General features: G+C 42.5%; 1 protein-coding gene across 1 annotated transcript in view; it reads left to right on the forward strand.

The window, feature by feature from the left end:
- The window catches only part of SLC28A3 (solute carrier family 28 member 3), a 48,057-nt gene extending 29,283 nt beyond the window's left edge, over nucleotides 1-18,774 (forward strand). Inside the window, exons 6-18 of the mRNA XM_032477498.1 lie at nucleotides 208-352; nucleotides 1,616-1,729; nucleotides 2,332-2,409; nucleotides 4,964-5,044; nucleotides 5,601-5,681; nucleotides 7,537-7,662; nucleotides 9,315-9,445; nucleotides 10,670-10,838; nucleotides 11,234-11,431; nucleotides 15,657-15,738; nucleotides 16,397-16,495; nucleotides 16,732-16,852; nucleotides 18,071-18,774. Of these exons, the coding sequence (XP_032333389.1) occupies nucleotides 208-352; nucleotides 1,616-1,729; nucleotides 2,332-2,409; nucleotides 4,964-5,044; nucleotides 5,601-5,681; nucleotides 7,537-7,662; nucleotides 9,315-9,445; nucleotides 10,670-10,838; nucleotides 11,234-11,431; nucleotides 15,657-15,738; nucleotides 16,397-16,495; nucleotides 16,732-16,852; nucleotides 18,071-18,197 (1,552 nt within the window). The 3' untranslated portion in view covers nucleotides 18,198-18,774. The remainder of the gene's footprint in view (nucleotides 1-207; nucleotides 353-1,615; nucleotides 1,730-2,331; nucleotides 2,410-4,963; nucleotides 5,045-5,600; nucleotides 5,682-7,536; nucleotides 7,663-9,314; nucleotides 9,446-10,669; nucleotides 10,839-11,233; nucleotides 11,432-15,656; nucleotides 15,739-16,396; nucleotides 16,496-16,731; nucleotides 16,853-18,070) is intronic.
- The last annotated feature ends 3,397 nt before the right edge of the window (nucleotides 18,775-22,171 follow it).

A 22,171-nucleotide genomic window follows, 5' to 3' on the forward strand; every position in this document is an offset into this window, starting at 1 on the left:
GGAGGGGACACATTGCTTAATTTCTCGACTGTTTGCCTTTATAGTAGCTACAACAACCAAAGAGAGTTTGTTGCAATTTCTGGAAGCATCATTTCCCGGTGCCAGGGTGTGTCACACAGTATTTTTTGTCCGTTCGTTTGAAGTCTGATTAAGGTTTTCAAGCTAACACCACAAATGATGCCAAAGCCTCCCTTCTGGTTCCTGCAGGGTGACCTGGGGCTCCCTGACCCTGGCAGTTCTGCTCTGGCTGATCCTGGACACCGCCAAACTGGGCCAACGGCAGCTCGTGTCCTTCGGAGGGCTTGTCATGTACACTATCCTGACATTTCTGTTTTCCAAGCACCCAACCAGAGTGAGTATGAAATCGATCCTTTTTTTTTTTTTTTTGGTTTTTTCCCTATTTTTTCCCTCATGTGTAAATTGCTCAAAATAATGAGTATGAGACAATTGAACTGTTACTCAATATTTTTCTTACCTTGCTGTGATATTTTAAGTGGCAAGAGTGCCCTTCATCCTGAACGTGAATAGTCCTATTAATCTCTCATTTTTCAGTCTCAGTAATTTTCCAGTTGCTCAACCAGTGAAATATTCTCTCCTGTCAGATACAATTTCTACTAACGTAGCCCACCTCCCCCATCAAACGTATGTATAAAGAAAATGCATCCATTTTGATCCAGATTTCCCCAGACCAGCAAATAATCTAATATTCTACCACTGGATTCTGCAGTTTATCAAACTGCTATTTGCCATTAAGGCTATTTTACTCCAAAAATTTGTCCTTACGCAGTTCCGTCCCCACTGAATTCAATTCTCATCCTTGTTCTGTCAGCCTGTAACCCGTTACATGGGCAAGAATTCAGAGACAGTGAAGCTTTCACACAGGATTCATGATGGCAAACTCTGAAAGACTTTACTGGCTAAAAGGTTGACCCAAGAAAAGAGCATTAAGTGAAGACCAAAACCACCTAATATTAAGTCTTTGCCCTGTTCGAGTGAATGGCCGCACTGTTTCCCGTGCCTCCAATCCCATAGCTCTTTGCAGGCCACTTATCTCTGCACCGAAAACGAAAGCAGATGATGGTCCATTACTGCTGCACACCCCGAGTCTGCGTTAGAGTTCATTGGTTCCTCTTACAGTAAAATGAGAGCCCCTCAAAAGGGTGGAATTTCACTTAATTCACTTACAAATTGTCAGATCAACAAACCTTGGGCACGCAGAGAAGTTATGTTCTGCTTTTCCATTTTCCAGATGGGGGAAATGATTATATGTATCTAATATTTACAGCATAACTGGGAAGGGCAGATCCTTCCTCCTTTCATGGCCCTCCTAAGACTATGCTTTGTGTCTAAGTGATTTTATCATGACGAAATGGCTACCTATGCTCCCGGGACTGTTGGCTTAAATTCAAGTTTAAGAAGAGGGACTACAATCCTGATATTTTTAGGTATGATTCTATCAAGGGATTCTCTGCTCACAATTGCTTTGGCCTTCAAAAGAAGGTGGGTCACAGGCCATGTCTGAGAGACTTCCAAAAAAACAGTGATCCTCTGGGCATTTATGCTGAGGTCAGTGTTCATTTTCTAATAAGACCTATGTCTTCATCTTTCTGTGTAGGTTTACTGGAGGCCTGTCTTTTGGGGAATTGGGATACAGTTTCTTCTTGGGCTTTTGATCCTAAGGACTAAACCTGGATTTATGGCTTTTGATTGGTTGGGCAAACAAGTTCAGGTAAGTATGGTTCAAAAGAACACGTTGTTTTTACAGTGTTTTTGACATTTGACTATAACCCTCAAGACACGTCAGAAAGATTTATCTATCTGCATGAGTTGACCCATGTTTTAATTCCATAGCATGAGTTAGACAAATAATTTTGTTTATGTAGAATATGTTAATCTGCCTAGTTTATTAATATTCCATTGTCCCTTACCCAGATCATCTACCACATCACTTGCCTATCCCATCCTGCCTCAGGGTGTCACTCTTCTAAGATGTTTCCCCAGAGAAATAGGACTTCTTTGCATCCAGTGGTAACTAGTACCACCCGTGTACCATTTATGGCTCCTGGCGCAAACTACCACACCTGGCTTACTCTTCAGCACCCTAGAGTCAGACTGAGTGTCAGAACTGCCAGGAAATCTGTATGTTGTTATAGTTCCAAAATACACTTTCATGCCATCCACTGCAGGGGGGAAGTTGAGAAGATTAACACTCCAAGTCTGTCAAACCAGTTTTCCAAGTCCCCACCCTCTGCAGAGCCTGGTAGCTCCTGTGGATGGTAACCACCACTTCGGTGCTTGTAATGATCTGCTCTTTTCCTTCCTTTAACTCAGACATTCCTGGCGTACAGTGATGCTGGTGCTTCATTCGTCTTTGGTGAGAAATATACAGACCACTTTTTTGCATTTAAGGTAAAGCCAAACATTTTTTTTTTCTACAAAGGGACTTCCTTTTCAATAACTTCTCAGTCTTTGTAGATATTCAGATAGAAGCTAACTGACCAGAAACCAGGCATACACCTGCCAGGCCTGTTACAGGGGCACAGCACGTCACCGTCCCTTCTCCTTTACAATCTATCTGAAGTCAGTGGACTGAAAACATTTTATTTTGTTACTATAGCATTAAGGGAAACATCCAGAGGAAGTCAGAAATACTGAAACACAGGCATACTTCAGAGATATTGCAGGTTTGGTTCCAGACCACCACGATCAAGTGAATATGGCAATAAAGCAAGTCATGGAAACTTTTTGGTTTCCCAGCACATATAAAAGTTATGTTTAAAAAAAAAAAAGAAAAAAAAGTTATGTGTACACTCTACTGTAGTCTATTAAGTGTGCAATAGCATTATGTCTGAAAAAAGTACTAAATTAAAAAATACTTTATTGCTAAAAAATGCCAAAAACAATTACAACAGTAACATCAAAGATCACTGATCACAGATCACCATAACAGATAGAGTAATAGTGAGAAAGTCTGAAATATTGTGCGAACTACCAGTGACAGAGGCACAAAGTGAGCAAATGCTGTTGGAAAAACCACGCCGATAGACTTGCTCAACAAACGGTTGCCACAATCCTTCAATCTGTAAGAAACACAATATCCAAGAAGGGCAACAAAGCGAAACAAAAGGAAACAAGGGATGCCTGCGCTTCTGGAGGTCTTGTAGCGTTTGTTGAGATACTTATGTAAGATCATAAGGGGTAACAGTATCTGAGACGTCAGGAGAAGGGACATTAGGTATCCAGCAAAGAAGAGGCATGTGGCCATCAATGTCTTCCCAGTCCAGAATCAGTGACAGCGCTGCGCCCAGGAAATTCCTTCATCCCAGACCATCCGAAACAGCCAGTCACCCACATCAGCCTCTGTTCTTTCAAAGCCAACTGCGTGCTAAACCTTTCCCCTCTTTCCTTCGGCACAGCCTTCGCCCAGGCAGGCCTGCAGGCTGGGCATCTCCCAACCAAAGGACGGATGCTATTTTCCAGGGGAAAGGCAGCTTGGCCACATGCCCATGTCCTCCCAAAACCCCCCGGAAGCTCACCTTCCTCTGGGAAGTCCCTACAAATACCTGTCGATGAGTCAGAAAGACACGTTTGGTTTTTTTCTTCAGATTTCTTTTTCTTGTGCTATGTTATTGTTCCTACACTTCTCAATTGTTTTCTCACTGAGGGACTCCAGATACACCTCCAGATTACCTCGGCATCAGTTGGGCCAACTACTGTGCTGAATCTTTTTTTAAACTGCTGACTTGATACTTCGGTGCTGAGATAACTAAGCCATCTCTGAAAGATCAAGGGTTTACAAACTGAGATAGAAATATGCATCTGTCATGAACTGGATCCAGAATTAGAAAAAATAAAATCACAAAGATGGAGGAATTTGCTGCCCAGACTGCACCATTGTCTTTAGGCCTCCCCCCTCCCCACCCAGCCCCGCCCTCTCCCCCGGGGCTGTAGCTGCCATGCTTTCTGCCAAAGGAGATTCCCTATGGGAACATTGGCAGGATGAGCCCCTTAAACTCCCTGGAGCTTTTGGGAAGGCATTGCCTGCCCATTAAAGCCAATAAAAGCACATAAGTGAGCAAGCTCTGAATAATGGCACAAAGAGTCTTTTAATATGTATTATTAATGGATTTTTTTTTCTAAATTAGATCCTGTACAAATTGTCCTTGGTCATTCTGTGTCTCTGGTGGCAGCTTGTCCCCGGCCATTTAGCTAGGGGCAGAGAGGAAGGGGAACAATGGGCTGGGGGTCAGGAGCACCCCAGACCACAGCCCTGGTTGGTCTCTGCAAGGCAGAAACTGCTCCCTGCAGACACACAGGCTGCACTGAAGGCATCCAGAGAGCATCAGGAAAACAGAATCTAGGAAAAGGCAACCTTTATTAACACAGAAGTAAACTAGTTTCCAAAGTCTAATCTTTATATAGAGTGCTTCAAAACTCTGTAAGTAAAACAGTTATTATTCTGAAAGCTAAATGCATGAATGCTTGCTCTCTAGGAAGCACTGTTTAAGCACCTACCGTGTAATTACCGTGAGTAAGGAACTGAGGTTAATCACACTTAATCTTGACCCAGGTTACTCTGCTAATAAGTAGGGAAGCCCATGTCTGTTCAATATCAGAGCAAGAATATCTGCCTGTGGACTTCAGTTTCCAGGTCTAATTATTACAAATTCCCCCAAAATTTCATCCCTTCTCTAAAGAAAAGTTTATCATAGCAGGATTTTTTTTAAAAAGTCAAGTTTCCTATGAAATGTACTCAAGCTTATCCAGAACAAATTAAAATAAGAGACTGCACACGAGGAAGTTGCCTGATAAAAGTGTTGCTTACTTCAAGAGGAGTTTCTAGTATCTTCGTAACATTTCAGGGTGGGGAAGGAGGCAGAAAGAGGGACACTGATCTGAATCCTACTCCTGATACTGCTGGGGCTGATGTTAACCCATGGTCGCTCTTGCCTCCCACCTCCAGGTCCTGCCCATCGTGGTTTTTTTCAGCACTGTGATGTCCATGTTGTACTACCTCGGACTGATGCAGTGGCTTGTTAGAAAGGTACCGGGACTGGAAGGGAGTGGGTGACAAGTGTAGAACTGATTATTTCAGGGACGAAGTCTTGAATGCCATTTATCTAGGGTTTATTAGCTGGGCGATCTTTGACAAAACAATGAAACTGTTCTGTGCCTTGGTTTCCTCTTCTATAAAATGGGCCTAATCATAGGACCTCCCTTAAAGTGTTATTGTGGGGATTAAACGCATTACTGGGAACAAGGGCCTGGAATGCAATGGATATTGTCCTGACCATTAGCAATTATTATAACTTATTACTTGTATACAGTAGACATTCAATAGACATTACTTGTATGAAATAGACATTTCAATAGACATTCATTTGTATAGCATTCAAAGTACCTACACAAAGACTCAGATTTACCACTCCAATAGGAGCATTTGATGGACCTGCTCTATGAACTATATGAGGTATACTCCAGTTTAGTACAATTGGTGAAGGACTCCATATCTTCCTCCAGTTTAAAGATTTTTATCCCTACTTTGAAGTTCCATGTACACCAATAGTTCTTCACTGACTTTGTCCCTTTTTGCCTTTTAGGTTGGATGGATAATGCTAGTGACTATGGGAACATCTCCTGTTGAATCTGTAGTTGCTTCTGGCAATATATTCGTAGGGCAGGTAAGTAGTCATAGCAAAAAACAAAACAAACTGCTAAATGGATACTCTTTCCAGAAAGAGTATTTCTTTTAGTTTAGGAGGGGAGGATGTCAAAATAAGGAACTCTCAATATTGACAACGTCCAGATTCCGAGGAGAGAGAGAGAGAGCCCTTCCAAGAGTCTCCGTGCACTAATGTGGAATTTAGGTTTTTAGAAGTTTACGGAGAGGACGAGAGACTGAATCATTTTATCAAAGCATAGGGCTTCTCAGACACAACTTCTCAACCAGTCTTTTCTGAATTAACTGAATTGTTGAGGTTTCTGGCTAGCAGGGGCCAGCAGCTCATCACACAAATGGAGTTCCCCATTTGTCTTAAGCTGCAGACGTGAAACAGGCAGCTTCATATTCTGCAGTGTAACACTTGTGGCAAAGAGACCAAGAAAGGCTTTCCACCAACAACCAAGCAGCCGCATAAATACTTAAGCTCATTCTCAACTTATCTGAGCTGGCCAAAATCTCTGCTGAGCCCGAAGAAAAATGTTGATGAGCAAAAGCATTTTCACCTTCCTCACCCATGGCATGAATAAATGCTCTTTTGCCTGAAGCCCATTTAAGCGAAGAAATAAGTTGCCAAGGGGTGTCCCTCAGAATGGCAGCATTCCTGACATCCTCATTACTCAGGATATACAGCTTCAGGCAGCACAAAACTACACACCAAGGGAACCGAGCGTGAATACTTGCTAGCATGGCTGCTCAAGGAAAATTGAATTTGAAGCAAAACTCAAGTCACCCGGAAAAACACGTGGCCCCCTGACCTAGGCTTACAACTGCTCCAGGCAGGCTGAGCCTTCTTATTGCTAAGCCCAGCCTGCTAGCCTGGAGCAAAGTCTTTAGAGGGAGGCCCCTACTTCTTTCCTTAGGAGTTGAAATTGTTATAATTATAGTCATAAAATCTCTCAGGACTAATTAGGGCACCGTCTTGAGTTGATTACTCCTACCTGCAGGGTAAAAGGGCTCATGTACTGAGTTTCTATTTAGTCCATAAATTGAAGCTCAACACAGTCAATCTTAAAAAACAATTAGAAATAATGAGGGGAAAATTGTAAAATTGCACACATGCTTCTGTGGTGCTCAATTTGGTACTTAATATGCTAAAAGTACAGCTACTATTTATGGAGAGCCCCATGCTGCAGGCTGCCTGCCCTCCTTAATGGGACTCAAGCCTTTACAACCACACTCCAACCTTTTCCTTTCCCCACGAGGGGAGGAGAGGGGTCCTCTGATTCTCAGTTAGGAAACGGCCTGTGGGCACCTGTCCTTGTTGTTGCTGGTCTTTTTTCACACCTGTGTCTCTGTTTCCCTATGGTGTCAGCAAAGAAACTTAGGGTCTGTTGAGATGAAGCTGGGAGATGGGAAGCCACAGAGGCTGGGGAACCACAGCTCCCAAGGCCAGGCCACTGGACAGAGTAACTTGGCCAATGGCGTTCCAACCTTTGAAAAGAATATCAAGCCATCACAGTCCAGTCCTAGGCTAGGCAGGGGGCCTTATGTGAATCAGCCTTGCAAACTTCACACGTGATTCTGTATGCACACTGACCTAAAGTCCAAATGACCCAGACATTGAGGGTGTGGGTTCTCAAACATGAGCACACATCAGAACCACCAGAGGGCTTATGAGAACACCACTGCTGGACCCATCCCCAGAGTTTCTGATTCAGTAAATCTGAGAATTTGCATGTCTAACTGAAAGTTCCCAGTCATGCTGGTGGAGCTGGTCTGAGGTCCACTCTTAGAAGTACTGCTGTATAGAGTGGAATTTTGAGTAGACTGGCATAGCTTCCTAAGGAAACATTTAATCTGGTCATTGCTTCCAGACAGAGTCTCCACTGCTGGTCCGACCGTATTTACCACACGTCACCAAGTCCGAACTCCATGCAATCATGACCGCTGGGTTCTCTACCATTGCTGGAAGCGTGCTGGGTGCATACATTTCTTTTGGGGTAAGAATGTTTGGAGATTAATTTATGGAAAAATTCAGCCTCTTCTTTCTTTGCTATCATTACTTCTGTTTTCCCTTTACCACTGCTGCCAGATAAGGAGGCCAGAAGAGTGTCCTTTTTGCTATATAGTTGATCACAGTTCCTGTGACATTTGCATGGCGTGACCCCAAGGAGCTACGATGCTTCACTTTCATATCCCTGCCACCTAAATGTGAACTGTATCCAACCACAGCAGAATGAAATCATATTATGAGGTTACTTTGGCTGAAAATTTAAATATGCAAAAAGAAAAATAATAAAATAACTATTACTAACACTAGTAAAGAGATTCTAGGTTGGGGGTCAGCAAACTGTGGCCTGTGGGCCACATCTAGAAGGTAACTACAGTTTTATTGGAAACCAGCTATTCCTATCTATTTCCCTATAGCAGCTTTCATGACACAGAGTTGAGTTAGTTGTGCTCCAAAAAAGTCAAAAATATGTCCTCTCTGGCCCTTTACAGAAAATGTTTTCTGACTTCTGGCTTGCAGCAGTGCTTCTCAAACCTTCCTGCACATTCGAATCACCTGGGAGCTTTTAGAAGCCCTAATGCCCAGGCTCGTACCCCAGAGTAATTCAAACAGAATCTCTTGGAATGAGACCCAGGCATTACTAAGTTTTTTTTCAGTCCTCAGATTCCAACGTACAGCCCAGTTTGAGAGCGGGTGGTCTAAGGAATGGGGCTGAAGAACGTTATGATAACTGGTGCGTGTGCCCCAAGCACAGAGCTTACAAGCCACACGCAGATGTAACCCCCAGGGGAGAAACAGAATAGCTCAGCAGCTGTGTGGTCCAGGTGACTAGGAGTTCTTACAAGATAGGCCAGTTTCATTCCAGGACTTCACCCAAACCTCAAAGGCCGATGAGCAGGAAGAGGAAGAGGGAAAGGAGGAAGGAGCCCTCAGGAATAGCAGCTTGGCTGTCTTGTCTCCCCAGATGAGCCACGTTGCCACACTGTAGGAACGCTGCCTGCAAAAATGTCCTGGGTGCAATGGGAATGGGGAGGAAGACGTGGATTCTAGAATTCTGAAAATATAGGGAAGAGAATCCAGAAACAAAATAAGGATGTGAGGAGGGAAGGGGAATGAGCTTAAGCAGACCTGCAATGAGGAAAACAGAAACAGCTTGTAGATCAAAGGGACTCTGGATAAACGAATATTAGTCACATAAAGGCACAGAGGACTTCAGGAGAGCAAAAGGAAGATGGAGAGGGGTGTACCTGGCCTGCGCCCCCAGAAATCCACTGTCTAAATTGATGATGTAATGAAACATGAGCTTTGGGGACTATTTGAATATTTGAAAGGACAACAGAAAGGTTGAGGAAACTTCTTTGTAAGTTACCACAATACAGGATCGATTCCCCTCTGAAATGGTCAGATTTGGGTTTTGTGCTTCTCCAAGGATGTGGTCAATTCACACAAATGCCTCCCTTCTCTCAAAGTGATGCCTGACTCTTGGTTCATTGAACTCTTCCAAGCCTCCAAATAAACATTGATTTCTGGCATAGAATCGGTGCCTACCCATCGTCTCCCTGGTAAGGCATTTGGGCCATTCATTCTGAACACAAGAGAAAAGCTAACCCTAAATTGGCCTTCTTCGTCCTGAAATCACAGGTTTCATCCTCTCACTTGTTAACTGCGTCCGTCATGTCAGCACCTGCGGCGTTGGCTATTTCTAAACTTTTTTGGCCCGAGACAGAAACACCTAAAATAACCCTCAAGAATGCCATGAAAATGGAAAGTGGGTAAGTGGGACACACTCACCTAGTTAATAGTTAATGACTACAGAAGCAGAAGGTTGGCGGGTGGGGGGTTGCTCCAGTCCAAATTCAAAATGCAGCAAAAATTTGATCATCGGAGAACATGGTGAATTAAAGTGAATTTAATTTCCCGTGACTATTTAGACCCTAAATATCTTGTTTCAAAACTCCAGGAGAACCTTTCTAAATACCAATATCTGAGTGTCAATACATTGCCTTGACTGTTCAGTGTAGATATTTCATTTAATTAATTTTTTTTAGATTGAAGTATAGTTGGATTGCAATATTATGTTATTTTCAGTCTCATAGACATTTAATTTTAAATACAGCATAGGGTTCATTGAGCCAGATTTTAGGCTGTTAGAAAGCCACAGGATCACCATCTCAGGAAGTTTCTTATTGAATAGGGAAGATAAGATGTGATGTAGGTATTTCTAACTCCTCTTAGGTTTGTTTACCTTTTGCCCCGTTCAAAAGAAAGAAAAAAATGAGGGGGTGTAAAAAAAAACTAGAGGATTTAGGATGTTCAAAAGTATATCATTAAATAACAGAATTCATCAAACAACATGTTTCTGATAGTCATCCCTTGTTTGTACGTTGAAAGAGTCATAACCATGAGTTAAAAAAGCAAGTTGCCAAAGGATATATATGGAATATGAGGATTTCATTTACAAAGTTAGCAAATGTGTAAACGTACACAATATATTATTTAGGGAGAAAAAAATTGGAAAGGGAATCATAAAGCAAATTCTAGTGGGCCAAGTACCTCTGAGACTTGACAGAAGGTGAGGTTAAGGAGGAGGTGCTCAGTGTTGAGGTGATATTCCATTTCCTAAATGAGGTGATGGATACACAGGCTTTGTTTGAATTGTTCTTACACAGTGAATATTTTATAAATATTCTCTGGAAGCTACTTTTAGTGAAATATAACTGTTAAAACCTGTAATATTTTTATCCTTTCCCATTTTTTTTTTTTTACTATAAACGCCCCCAAATTAAAAGAGTAGTATAACATTTAGACACTCGCATGCTCATCACCTACACTTAACAAGTATAAATCCCCCTTCATGAGTCCATGGAATTCGGGTATCTCGGCCAGGGCGTGGGTCTCTCCATTTGACTGAGCTCAGATTGTGCCATTTCCACACCTGTGATGTTCATCCGCCGACAACCCCGTGGTAATTCCGGAACTGCTATTTTTTGATAAAGTGATTCAAGGAATCTCCTAGAAGCCGCAACGCAGGGAGCATCCTCATCCATTGCCCTGGTGGCGAACATCGCTGTGAATCTGATTGCCTTCCTGGCCCTGCTGTCCTTTGTGAATTCAGCCCTGTCCTGGTTTGGAAACATGTTTGACTACCCACAACTGAGTTTCGAGGTATAATTCTATCATGTTTCTCCTCCACTTTGTTCCTGCCAATCTTTGTTTAAAAAGAAAATAGATTTGTGAATAGCAAATCTTTCCTATAATGCACTCCTCAACAATGTACAAACTGACCATGAGACCCTCATGCTCCCACCCATCTTTTGCTGTCTCCTATCACCCTTCCTTTCCTCAATGCAGAGTTATCCTCTCCTGACCCGCAAAATTCAGGTTACTTCAAATGACTCGGTTTCGACCTTGACTCCTAATGGACAAGCCAGAGACTATGAAGGGATTTCTGTGCCTACAGGAGGCACAGAGCGGGTGGGAACAACCTGGTCGTGAGCATGAGGCTGAAAACCGGAAGCAAAGCATGACTTTAATAAACTATCCATTTTGGGTTTTTGTAGATAATATGCTCCTACATCTTCATGCCCTTTTCCTTCATGATGGGAGTAGACTGGCAAGACAGCTTTATGGTTGCCAAACTCATAGGATATAAGACATTCTTCAATGAATTTGTGGCTTATCAGCACCTCTCAGAATTGATCCATTTAAGGCAAGAGGCTGGACCCAAATTTGTGAACGGTGTGCAGCAATATATGTCGGTGAGTACATTTTTTTCCCAATACAATTCTGCATCACATACATGCATCCTATCAATAGCCTCTGTGTGCCAGGACCATGCCAGGCACTTGGGGGTATATCAGGGAAGAAAACAGACCCCAAATCCCTGGTCTCATGGAGCTCATAATGTACATAGTGCCCTGTAACTATCGGTTATGTTGAGTTAATCATGTGTGTGTGTGTGTGTGTGTGTGTGTGTGTGTGTGTGTGTGTGTAAAGACAGCTAATCCTTACCACTGTGATTATTTATTTTTGATCACTGTGGATACAAACCCAGAGTCATATGAGCTGGGATTGGAACCAATCAGTCAACAGGTATTTACAGAATGTCTTCTGGGAGCACTGTGCTATGTCCTGAGGCCACAGTGTTGGGTAAGTGATGAGGCCTTGTCATGAAGGACTCTTCCTTCCTATTGGAGGAATTCTCTGAACTCTGAGAGAATGCCTAAGTGCCACATAGTGCCCCGACATCCTAAAGAAACAGTGAGACACAATGGCTACTCTCCAAGTGAATGAGGGAGGAAGACAACCTCAGGGCCTTTTAGACAAACACCCTGTAATTAAAACATCAGGGTTTCAGGTCAATAGCCTGCAAGGAGATGCTCATGTCTGCTTGGCCTTGGATGGGAGGAGGGAATTCAGGTGAGGCCATTATTTAGGCCATAATTGCAGCTGAGTCTCCAACTTTTACCTTCCTAGAGAACACAATTGTCACACATGGAAACTTTAAGCGAAATGGTGGACATTTTCAACGACCACTATTACTCACTGAAACAATCCATTTGGAATTAATGTCCTATGCACATATTTGGCTTTAAAAGTAAAGGCAAGGAAAAGCATGCTGTCCAAGGTTCTAACAGACTGCTCACGTCTGAACACCACCATCTCTCCCAGCCTCCCCAACACCAAACAACGCAAATTTACTCCCACATATTACACAAATATAACAGCTTACTCCAGGGGAGTACTGACTTGAATTTTATGGTCAGGGGCATTTCGACCCACACATTTGATATGAACAGCAGCTCTGCAGGTCTCCTCTTTCTCAAATGTTCATTCTTCCACTGACCACGCAGTGGAGCTTGGCCAAATGTCCTCATTGTTTGGATGCCACCACAAACCAGCTTGCTTCTCTGCCAACAGTAAAGAATAGGCTAAATTAAGTGAAATGTTTTCCATCCCTAACTGCCAGTTGCCAGGAGAAAGCAGTTTTGTTAATAAGCAAAGCAAGCGCTCGGTTCTGGCTGTGCTAAGCAGGTTTGTGAACAGGTTATTAAGAGGATAGAAACAGAACAGTGGAGCTGATTTGGGTTGGGAGTGAGCCCAACCAGCGGCAGAACCACAGAGGATATTCGGGAGGTATGAACTCAACGGCTTCTGCTACTGTTGAGTCACAAAGGGGAAAACATTTTGTTTCCCCCAATTTCCTATTTCCAATCAACCAAATGGGGATGAGTTCCTACAATTTCTGTTTACCAACTAAGGAGTGGTGGTGGTGTCCCAACATCTCCTGGAAAAGTTACCACATGACTGAAGCATAAGATCTGGGTCCCTGAGGCAAAACCCCAGCCTTATCCATTGAATTATGCCCACTGGGGACCTCCATCCAAGAGGTCAGGATGTGTATGTAGCACATTGTCCCTAGAATGAGCTCTTTATCACTCCATCATTTCTCTTTCTTAAAGATAATACTTTACATGTTTCTTTCTTTGTTTACACATAAAACATGCCACAGTACAGAATTTAAAAGTTACAAAAAGGTGTAAAGGGAAAGGTAAGTCATCCTCCCCATTTCCCTGCCATTCAGCAACTCTCTCTGTTCCGTATTTTGCTCACTGTTCTTAGCATTGCTCTTTGTATTTGATAACATATCTCGGATGCCTCTCCATACCCACGCCTGTGACACAGTATGAGCACATCACAATTTATTTTAACCAGCCTCTTGCTGATGAACATTGTTACCAATTTTTTTTTTCTATTAGAAATAGTGCTACAGGGACTGTCCTTGTACACGAGGCATCTCTGCTCCTACACAAGGAGAACCATAAGATGGATTGTTAATTTCCCAGTGCAGTACAGCTCTCTCCATCACATAATCTTGTGCATTTATGGGCAAAGGCAAAGTGGAATCATCTCAGCCTCTTTTTCCTCTTATTATAAAACCTACATGGCCACATCTGTGTATCCCCTTCCCACAGATCCCCAGAAAAAGGAAAGAGGAATCTCAAGCACTTTATGTTGTCTTCCTCCCCGTGGTCTCTTAATCAGCTTTCCTATTTTTGAAGCCAATTGAACTAAATGGAAAGCACTCAACAGAGTGGGGGACAAGGATGAGCTTTTCCAAAAACTGGACTGCTCAAATACTTGAAATATTTTTTTTTCTGCCCACTCTATGCACTCTCATTGAGAATATCAACAAAGGAGTTCTTAGAAATTATAAAAAGAGAAGAGGAGCCTTATAATCAACAAAAAACTTACCATGACCCCTTGGGTCTTGACTGTGAGCTTTAAAAATCCAGTTAGTGGAAGAGGAAAAAAAAAAAGGCACCACTACTTTTGAATGTAACGTTGGCCTGGCTTGTTCTTTGAACCAAATCATAGATTATTCAAGAGTCTGGAAAAGAAAATTGCTACCTCAATTGCGTGGGTGCCTTTGCCAGATTTCTGTGCCAAGCCCACTGAATCTTCCAGGCCTCCTATCGCCAGTCCCTCAACCTGAGGAAGAATTATCTGGCCTGAGCAGCACCTCTCGATGGTCAGAATAGAGAAGGAGGGTCATGCTCACACTTCCAAGGAGTCACCTTCCCTCTTCTCACCGCCCTGTGAGAGGACCACTCTCCCACTTCCACGCGTGCTCCTAATATCCCCCCAGTCTGGTCAGAGCTGAGCAACAAAGAAGAGCCGGCACACACCACAGCCAACTGAAAGGAGCCCCTCTGATGTCTGATATGCGCGAGCTTTTTTTTACTAACATAATTCCTTTTCGCTGAAGTGTCATTTACATACAAAAAAGGTCTACTGTGGTGTACACATGAGTTTTGAAAAGTGTGTCACCTGTGTAACCACGACCACAATCAAGATATGGAACATCTCCATCACACCTAGAAAGCGTCCCTCCTGGCCAGCGAGGTCAGCCCCACCCCCACCCCCACCCAGTCCTAGGAAGCCAGGGATCTTCCTCTCACTGTAGATCACTTCTGCTTGCTCTAGAATTCCATATAAATGGACTCAACATTCATGTTGGTGCCATGTGTTAGTTTTTTCTTTTCTATTCCAGGGTAGTTTTTTATTTTATGGAAATCCACACTTTGTTTCCCCATTGGCCTGTTGGACATTTGAGTTGTTTCCAGCTTGGGGCTATTATGAATGAAGCTGCTATAAATATTCATGTACAATCTTCTCGGGCACGTATGTTTTCATTCCTCCTGGGAACATGCCTAGGAGTGGGATTACTGGGTCGTACAGGCTGCGTATGTTAATTTGATAAGAAACCACCAAGTATGTTTGTATTTTATAAACAGGCTGTGCTAGTTTACATTCCCACCAACTATGTACACGAGTTCTAACTGCTCCACATCCTCGCCAGCATGTGGTGTTGTCCATCTTCTTTAGCCATTTCAGGGGATGTGTGGTAGTAGCGTATTGTTTTAATTTAATTTGCATTTTCCTGGTGGCGAATGATGCCAAACATCTTCTCATGTGCTTATTTTGGCCATTTGTGTGTCTTTTGTGAAATCTCCTTTTTTATTGGGTGCTTGTCTTCTTAGCAAGTTACAACAGTTCTTTGTACATTCTGAGTAAGTCCCTTGTCAAATAAATGTAATGCAAGTATTTTCTGGGATGAACTTTTTATCTTTAGCAGCTAGTACTCTGCCTGACACACTATATAGCAGGTGGCCAGGTCATACTGATATTAAAAGTTATCATTGAGCAGAAAACAGCATTGGTAGAGGCCAAGACTACCAATTCCAAGAACTTCATGGAGAGTCTCTGAATCCGCACAGCCCTTATCCCTCCCTCAGAATTCAAGGGGAGATGGAAAAAACAGGTGTTCCACTGGGAAGCAACGGGTGTTTGACATCATGCACTGAACACTTACTTCTCGATATTGATTCCATGGTCAGAATAGGAAGCCCAGTTAGGATGTCAGATGTGCTAAGCTGGCTCACACCATGTGCACATCTCTGTGTTTATGCTTATTTCCAGATACGTTCTGAGACAGTTGCCACTTATGCTCTCTGTGGCTTTGCCAATATCGGTTCCCTGGGAATAGTGATCGGCGGACTCAGTAAGTGAAAAGAATGTTCTTCAACAACAGATATGATGTAAACATGTTTCAGATCTTCACATTGTTCTGTAGCATTATTTGTGTCAGAAAAAAAAAAAAAGCTCCAGCACTGCAGTAAATCCTTTGGGGTCTAATTTTAATTCTGCAATGCAGTTTTCCTCTGGATACCCAAGCGAGCATCGGGAAGAATTTGCTCAAAGGCACACATGTTACTCCACTCAAAGAGGACAGATAGGTTTCACTTTGTATACCAGTTCCTGCGGATTTGCAATGACCACCTGGAGAAGGATTTGGAGGGCCAGTGGAAGTTCAATGGGAAAATGCTATGATTGATTAATTAATTCTGTGCCACTGTGGGTGTAGAAGGAGATGGTGACAGATGAGTTGCAGATATTTGGGATCCTTCCTTGTGACCTACTTGCCTTGCAATGCCGTCAGCATACCTTGAGTTCTCCCACACCAGAGGAACTTCTCTGGATGTGGACCTCGTCACGAAGCTTTTGAAATCTTCAATTTTCCAGCTCAGTTAAAAAAGGAGAAAAGAAAAGTCAGCTGACCTGAGACTCCAGCCCCAGAACAATTCTCAGAAGCTGGGAATTTGGAATTCTAGTCAATAGCCTCAACATTAATCTCTCCTACCTGCTTCCGTGTTTCCCAGCATCCATAACTCCTTCCAGAAAGCGTGACATCGCCTCCGGGGCAGTGAGAGCTCTGATTGCGGGGACCATCGCCTGCTTCATGACAGCCTGCATCGCAGGTACTGCCTCCTCTACTTCGTGTCCTGTCTCCCTGTGCCCACAGGATGGCAGTTTTCAGGGGCTGGTGCCTTCAGCCTGCATATGCAGCATATGCTGCTGCAGAAAGCTGAGAGGCAGAGCTGCTGTTAAGCATATTGTGAAGTGAAATGCATGGAGCATGGTTGGGAAGCTAGGAATAGAAGGAGAGTTCGGTGACTTCATTAATTAAATAAATGACATTCTGTCCCACTTCCAGGCATGCTCACCAACAGTCCTGTAGACAGTGGCTGCCATCACATTTTGGAATATGCCTTCAACTCCAGCTTAGCTGGAGACACGACCAATGTAGTATCTTGTTGCCAGAGCCTCCTGAGCAGGTATTGTATTCTTGGTGATAACTTCTTTTTTAAATGGAGATACTGGGGATTGAACCTAGAACCTCGTGCATGCTAAGCACGTGCTCTACCCCTGAGCTATGACCCTCACCCCCAATGATAACTTCTTTATATCTATTAGTAATCATAAAAAATAGACCTAAGACCCCACCCACTTATTTTTATAAACTCATAACCCAATTTAAGAACTTATGTGGCATTTCTAACTGCCTTTCATCTTAACTTTCCTAAACTAAGGCTAGAACCACACTACAATGATTGTATTCATACACTGGCTCTTCAATTTACACATCTGTGTGTCCTTGAGCAAGTTACTTAACATCTCTGTGCCTACCTGAGTCTCTTCACAGGTGAAATGAGGCTAATAACTGTATCATTCATGTAATATTTGTAGAAGAGCACTGGCATATAATAAGCTCTCATTAAATGTTATCTATTTCTAGCTTCATCTAAATTTCTGTCCATTTTTTCCAATAATGAATTGAAATTTTTAAAAAGACTAAAACCATAGCACTAACTAGTGCTACTGAAACATTTTATTATGCCCCCCAACTGCGTATTAGGCACTTTGTAGGAATTAACTCATCTCAACCTCGCAACCACTGGATAAGTTAGGCACTGTTGCTTTTTTAAGCATCGGATAAAATCAAGGCGTAGGGAGGCCATGTCACTTACCCAAGCAAAATGAGTGCAAGCACAACCAATGTAGGAAGACCCAAGAAAATCTGAGTCTTTCTGCCCACAGAGCCCATGCCCTTAACTAGCACTCTGGTACTAGGTACTAGGTACTGTCCCCCCCTTTCAAGGGTATCCAGCAATGCAGGCTGTCCTGACAACACGGTGATGCTGATGAGCTACAGTGGATGAGGGGCCATCAGTGACTCACGCCGGCCACCTCCACCCTGTTTTCAAAATCAGTATCACCACTCCATCTGCCTTTCTTAATGTGCAGGTGTTTTATAAGGATTGGTTCTATCTTTTATTTGTTTACCCTAGAGGAAATATAAGGAGGGTCCTTCAGTCCAAACAGGATTTAAGAGTCAAAACTATGTCTCTGCTGCCTCTGTCTTTAACCCACCCTAACTGAAAAGTGAGGGAGGAAACCAGCTTCCCGCCCTGTGCTATTTCTAATGTGTTGTCTTCAGCTCATCTACTGTTTCTGTCTTCTACAACTAACTGTTTCATTCTACGTTTCACCAGCACCGTTGCCAGGGGTCCTGGTGAGGTCATCCCAGGAGGAAACCACAGCTTGCACTCTTTGAAGGACTGCTGCGGATTGCTGAATCCGTCAACATTGAACTGCAGCTGGATCCCTAATGCACTTTGAGCTCAACTACTTCTCCAACAGAACTTTCTGCTCTGAGGAGGACACAAAAAAGCTATTTCCACAGATTGATACTTCTACCGTGGAATCAGTTTTAAATGGAAAGAAGACAAACAGCAGGGAACATTTCAGATCTACAGAACCTCCCTCCTCCCCTTCCCTCTCCTCCCCAACCTCTCCACTACTGAGAATTACCCACTGTGGTGTGCCAAAGTGAGATGTTGTCTCCAGTCCCCAAAATGTTTTCTGTCTCAGAAGGAAATTCTGGAAACAATGGTGAGATGCTTTTTAATGAAATGCTCATCACCAGTGCTCTTAATGGCATAAAGACCACACTGTATGAGAAAACACAAGCAGTGGTGACTGGATTAAAAGGGGATTCACATAAAAGAAAAAATATGAAAAAGGCTTTGGAATACCTTAAGTAATTTATTTGTGCTTTCACTTTTGCTCATGCAAGAGAGTAATTTTTTTGTAATCCACGTGTAGTTGATTTTGTGTTTGTGTGTGTGTGTGTGTGTTTGTGTGTATGTCTCTGTGTGTGTGTGTCTGTGTCTGTGTGGTGGTGGTGGTGGTGAAGTAGGGTCCTAAATGCCCAAAGAACCCCTCATCTCTGAAGTATAATATACTCGGATATTTCTAGTTATTGATCACTTGTATCATATTTTTCTGGGAACTTAATGTGCCCTTTCAGTACTTAGTCTTGATCTTAGAGAAATGATTTACATGTTTTTTTCTTCTGTTCTCTATGTTCTGATGTGAGCCTTCTTAAAAGCCTATGGCATAGTGCAGGCCGTTTGATCAAAATATAATGCAAGCTGCATGTAATTTAACATTTTTCAGTAGCCACATTGAAAAGGTAAAAGAAACTGGTAAAATCAATTTTAACAGTATATTATATTAGTAATATATTACTTCAATGACATATTTTACATTCTTTTTTATTGAATTAAGTCTTTAAAAAATCTAGTGTATATTTTATACTTAGAGCATATCATGAGACACTAAATTTTCATTGGCAATACTTGATCTGTAATTAGATCTCATAAAATTTACAGTTGAAAAGTAAATTTAAATCCCCAAGTTGTTCCAAATAACATCTAAAAGTTTCCAATAAAAAAATAAAAAAATAAATAAATAAATAAATAAATAAATAAATAAATAAATAAATAAAAGTTTCCAATAACTGAAATGAGTATGTTTTCAAATTAAAATTTTAGTTTCTCAGTTCCATACATGAAATAGTTCCATGTATCAAATATCTGTGACTAATATAATGGACAGTGAAATTCTACAGGATGATTTCCTAGGTGAATTGAAGTGTGTGTATATATCTGGTATTAATGTATGTTACCAGATTACTTCTTGGAGAAATACGTTGTCTTAATTTTCATCCGCTTTGCAGTATAATTTTTCACATGTGTTTTATTCATCTATGTCTGGGTGTATGTGTGATATTTCTTTTTAAATACTACATGTTCACCTAAGCCCCGTGATTTCCTTTTGAATGTCGTCTGTCCTTGAACTGAGGAGGGCGGTGTTGTTTCTGAACCATATTAGAAGACAGGGCAGTAAGGGTAAGGATCAGGCGAATGAGCTGGTGAGCACTTGAGGCTTGTTGCCTTCAGAAAACTCACCAGCCCCCCGTGAATGTTGTGAGTGGCTCTGGGCTGGTTGGAAGTTTCCCTCTTCCCAGTGAAACCAGTCGGTGGAGGTTATTTGGGGATGGTGATGTCTTCGCTCTTCTTTGGTGGACGTAGAAGCTGGAGGGCTCTTCGTTCCTTATAGTTTGTCCTCCACACCTCCCATGGTCTTCGGTGATGGCGAAGACGGAGTGTCGGGGTGTCTTCTAGGTGTTCGCTCAGTTGTCGCCTGAGGTCACTGCTGCTATCAGACTATGCGCCCTTACCTCGTTTCAAGCCAAGGCTGTGAAATCTACTTCAAAGAAGTCTGCAGTCTCTCTAGTTTGCCCACGAAATCTGAAGTCCCTAGCCTCCTCTCCGAGTCTGTCTTCACACTGGCGCAGTTTACACGTATCTGAAAGCCCTTTTTCAAAGACAGTATTACGGGTCCAGGTATGAATGTTTCCTAATTTCAGTAAAGATGGAAGTTTGCCTTCCTGCTTTTTGGTCTCCTTGTTCTTTTCCATTGGTTTGCAAAAAGGGAGAGGGGGGAAGAAATGGCATTTCTCACTTCAATCCAAAAGCTATGGTTATGAAAACAAGTTCTCTGATCCTGCAGAAGCCTTAGGGTCTCAGCCAAGAATAGATTGGAATCATGGAATATGGAAAATTTTCTTTGATTTTTCTTTCCATTGGTAAAAGCAGCATAACCAAGCAGTTAGGTCTGCGTGAGAAGGTCTCTGTAAATACACAGATTATCAACATGCATTCATTTTGCAAATACTCCCACCTCATTGCTTTTATATTTCTGTAGTTCAATTAGGCTGGTAAGCCACTGTGAAGAGCTTAAGACGTGCACCTGCCCAGTGAGGCTGATGTCCAATTACAGAACAGTTCCAAAATCAGGCATGTTTATAAAGGAGATATTGAAGGACACAGTGTGCAAGGAAGGATTAAACTACCCTGAGTGTACCGGAGCAGGGGAAGCGGAGGTGACCATTCACATTTTAAACAGGCAGGAGCACAGGACTTAAGGAAGAAATGCATGGTACAGGTGCACCATATGGTGCCAATGAACCATATGGTCTTAAGAAAGCTACCTTTTTACAACCTGTTACTTAATAAAAAAACAACTTTGTTTTAAGCTAAAGTAGGTAGAAAAGTGTACACTTACCCATCCTTTTTCTGGATCTAAAGACAACACAAGCTTACAATGATGATTCTGTTTTCCTTTATGTTACAAAGGCAATGGGACCGCCCCGGGATGCAGGAGGAGTACTTTCTACGCTGGTCATTGGTGGACTATTTGCATTTTTATTTCAAGTGACTCTAGAAAGTAAACAATGGATCTGTGCCAAGCCAGCTCCTCTTACTCACCATGCCTTTTGCAAAATGGAAAGATACCAACTGATAGAAGGGATACTGCCCATAGACATGGAACAGGGAAAGGCACACAAGTGACAGTCTTGAAACTGAGTCCCCTGGCACCTGACAGCCAACTGCTTTAGCATGAGATAACCGAGATCAGGAAAAAATCTGATGTCTCATTAAGTCGTGTTTACATGTAGAATCAGCCCCATATCTTCCACGTACTGGGCATGCTTTCAGTCATATTCATAAAATCAGAGGACTGTAGAATCCTAGGGCACTCAGAAACGCTTCATCTCCTTCCACTCCCACTACCGTCAAGTCACTGAAAGCCACCAAATCTATACATTGCTATGGCTGAAAGGAGAGTTGGGGGCAACACTCCCTGGTCTAAGTTCCTTGACTGAAGAGTACCTACTTCATTGGATAATTCTTCCTGCTTATATGAGCAATTGTTCTGCTATCACATTTGGAAAAGCTCTTAGAGGAAAGGGGAAACGACAAGCTGGTTGTCACTGCTGGCACATATGAAATACGATTCAACTGCTAAGAGTCCATCTCTGGACCTGAACTGTCAGTGTTCGAGTCCTGGCCCCGACACTAGCTCCATTACCTTAGGTGTCTATGTAATTGCTCTGTGCCTCAGTTTCCCTATCAGTAAAATGCAAATGAACATCTGCTCCCTTATATTTTTGTGAGAATTAAGTAAGTTAAATCATGTAAAGCACTTAGAAATATGTCTTGCTGAGAAAGGCTATCCAATACACTTTTATTCATTGAGGTATAATTTATATACAACAAATGCACAGGTTTTAAGTGTAAATTTTGTTGAGTTTTGACAAATGCACGTGACCCATGTGACTATCAGCCCAGTCCAGATGGAGCACAATTGCATCATTTCAGAAAGCTCCCTGGCACCCCTCCCCAGTCATGCTCACCCCCACGCTCCCACACTCCCAGGGAAGCTCCATTGACTTTTCTTTCCCC

This window comes from Camelus ferus, chromosome 4 (assembly GCF_009834535.1).
Source record: "Camelus ferus isolate YT-003-E chromosome 4, BCGSAC_Cfer_1.0, whole genome shotgun sequence".
NCBI classification, from domain to species: domain Eukaryota; kingdom Metazoa; phylum Chordata; class Mammalia; order Artiodactyla; family Camelidae; genus Camelus; species Camelus ferus.